At 48.9% G+C, this 2,500-nt stretch overlaps 1 protein-coding gene across 1 annotated transcript in view; it reads left to right on the forward strand.

Annotated features, from left to right (window-relative positions):
- Positions 1-2,500, forward strand: part of LOC124008636 (unconventional myosin-X-like) — a 102,609-nt gene that overhangs the window by 93,925 nt on the left and 6,184 nt on the right. Inside the window, 5 exon segments of the mRNA XM_046320107.1 lie at positions 168-316; positions 1,110-1,317; positions 1,839-1,975; positions 2,130-2,253; positions 2,376-2,500. The exon segment at positions 2,376-2,500 is cut by the window's right edge and continues 193 nt beyond it. Of these exon segments, the coding sequence (XP_046176063.1) occupies positions 168-316; positions 1,110-1,317; positions 1,839-1,975; positions 2,130-2,253; positions 2,376-2,500 (743 nt within the window).

Consider the following 2,500-nt stretch of genomic DNA (forward strand, 5'->3'; position numbering starts at 1 on the left):
CACACACACACACACACACACACACACACACACACACACACACATACAGACACACACACACACACACACACACACACACACACACACACACACACACACACACACACACACACACACACACACATACACAGGCGGTTACACATACACTGTCTTTCCGCTTTCTCCAGGTATACTGTCAGGTGATCAAGCAGACCAATCACGTACCTCAGCCCAATCAGCCCAATCAGCGGGCTCATTGGCACCTCCTCACCTGTATGAGCTGTACCTTCCTCCCAAGCCGGACCATCCTCAGATACCTGCGCTTCCACCTCAAAAGGTGTGTGTGTGTTGTGTGTGGGTGGGTGTGTGTGTGTTGTGTGTGTGTGGGTGTGTGTTGTGTGTGTATTTTTTTGTGTTGTGTGTTGTGTGTTGTGTGTGGGTGTATGTGTGTTGTGTGTGTATGTGTTGTGCTTGGGTGGGTGTGTGTGTTGTGTGTTGTGTGTTGTGTGTGGGTGTATGTGTGTTGTGTGTGTATGTGTTGTGCTTGGGTGGGTGTGTGTGTGTTGTGCGTGGGTGGGTGTGTGTGTGTGTTGTTGTTGTGCGTGGGTGTGTGTGTGTGTTGTGCGTGGGTGTGTGTGTGTGTTTTGTGTGTGTGTGTGTGTCTTGTGTGTGTGTGTGTGTGTTGTGTGTGTGTGTTTGTTGTGTGTTGTCCCTAAAATGTGACCTGATCTGACCTCAGCCCACATTCCTCCCTAATCCACAGCTATCCACCCTTACAGTGACCGCAGCTGTGTGATTGCATTTTCCCTTAGTAACATTCCAAGCCCTTGGATCATATCCAACCTTTAACTGACCCCACCATTCACTTCCGGTGTATCAAGTCTTTCAAATTACAACCCAACAACTGAAACTGTGGCCCTTCTCCTTTCCATAGGATACCTGATGTCTAACAATAACATGTTCTGACAGAAAACATTCTGCATTCTCCCTCAGTACCATGAACAAGGATATTTCATATTTCAACTTTAGAAGTCAGAACCCATCACAGGTATAGAGATGTTTTATTAGTGTGTGTGTGTGTGTTATGTGTGTGTGTATCATGACTGTCTCTGTGTGTGTATCTCTTCCAGGGTGCGAGAGCATTTCCCCAACACAGAGATTGAGCGTTATTCTGCTTTTATCAATGAGTCTCTGAAGAAGACCAAGACCAGGGACTTTATTCCATCTCAGGAGGAGATCGTGGCTCTACTGGTGAGGCAGGAGATGACAACTACAGTCTACTGCCATGGAGGAGGCTCCTGCAAGATCTCCATCAATTCACACACCACCGCTGGAGAGGTACACACACACACATATACTGCCAGACATACACTGACTGTACAAAATATTAAGAACACCTGCTCTTTCCTTGACATTGACTGACCAGGTGAATCCAGGTGAAAGCTATGATCCCTTATTGATGTCACTTGTTAAATCCACTTCAGTCAGTGTAGATGAAGGGGAGGAGACAGGTTAAGGAAGGATTTTTAAGCCTTAAGACAATTGAGACATGGATTGTGTATGTGTGCCATTCAGAGGATGAATGAGAAGGACAAAATATTTAAGTGCCTTTGAACGGGGTATGGTAGTAGGTGCCAGGCTCAGCGGTTTGTGTTTGTGTCAAGAACTGCAACGCTTCTGGGTTTTTCACACTGTGTGTGTGTGTTTGCGTGTGCGTGTGCGTGTGCGTGTGCGTGTGTGTGTGTGTGTGTGTGTGTGTGTGTGTGTGTGTGTGTGTGTGTGTGTGTGTGTGTGTGTGTGTGTGTGTGTGTGTGTGTGTGTGTGTGTGTGTGTGTGTGTGTGTGTGTGTGTGTGTGTAGGTGGTGGAGAAGTTGATCCGCGGCCTGGCCATGGAGGACAGTAGGAATCTGTTCTCTCTGTTTGAGCACAACAAGGTGACGGACCGAGCTCTGGAGAGCAGGGTCATAGTGGCTGACGTCCTCGCCAAGTTTGAGAGGTACGTAACGTGTGTGTGTGTGTGTGTGTGTGTGTGTGTGTGTGTGTGTGTGTGTGTGTGTGTGTGTGTGTGTGTGTGCGTGTGCGTGCGTGCGTGCGTGTGCGTGCGTGCGTGCGTGCGTGCGTGTTGCTAACCCTATCTGTGTGTATTCCAGGCTGTCAGGGACTGAGGAGGTTGAGGAGGAAGGACAGTGGAGACTCTATTTTAAACTTTACTGTTTCCTCGACATGGAGAGCATGCCTAAGGAGGGGGTGGAATTTGCCTTCATGTTTGAGCAGGTGAGTACACACAGACACACGCACAAACACACACACACACACAGACACACATACACACACACTCCTTGTCCTACTCCGTCTCACTCAATTTCAATAAATGTCTCTCTCTCACTCTCCCTCAGGCCCATGAGTCTCTGATCAGTGGTCACTTCCCGGCCCCAGAGGAAACTTTGCAGCAGCTAGCCGCTTTACGGCTGCAGTATCTCCATGGAGACGGGGCCAGCCGCGCTGGGTGGAGCCTCGGTAG

Source organism: Oncorhynchus gorbuscha, linkage group LG21, assembly GCF_021184085.1.
Source record: "Oncorhynchus gorbuscha isolate QuinsamMale2020 ecotype Even-year linkage group LG21, OgorEven_v1.0, whole genome shotgun sequence".
NCBI lineage: Eukaryota > Metazoa > Chordata > Actinopteri > Salmoniformes > Salmonidae > Oncorhynchus > Oncorhynchus gorbuscha.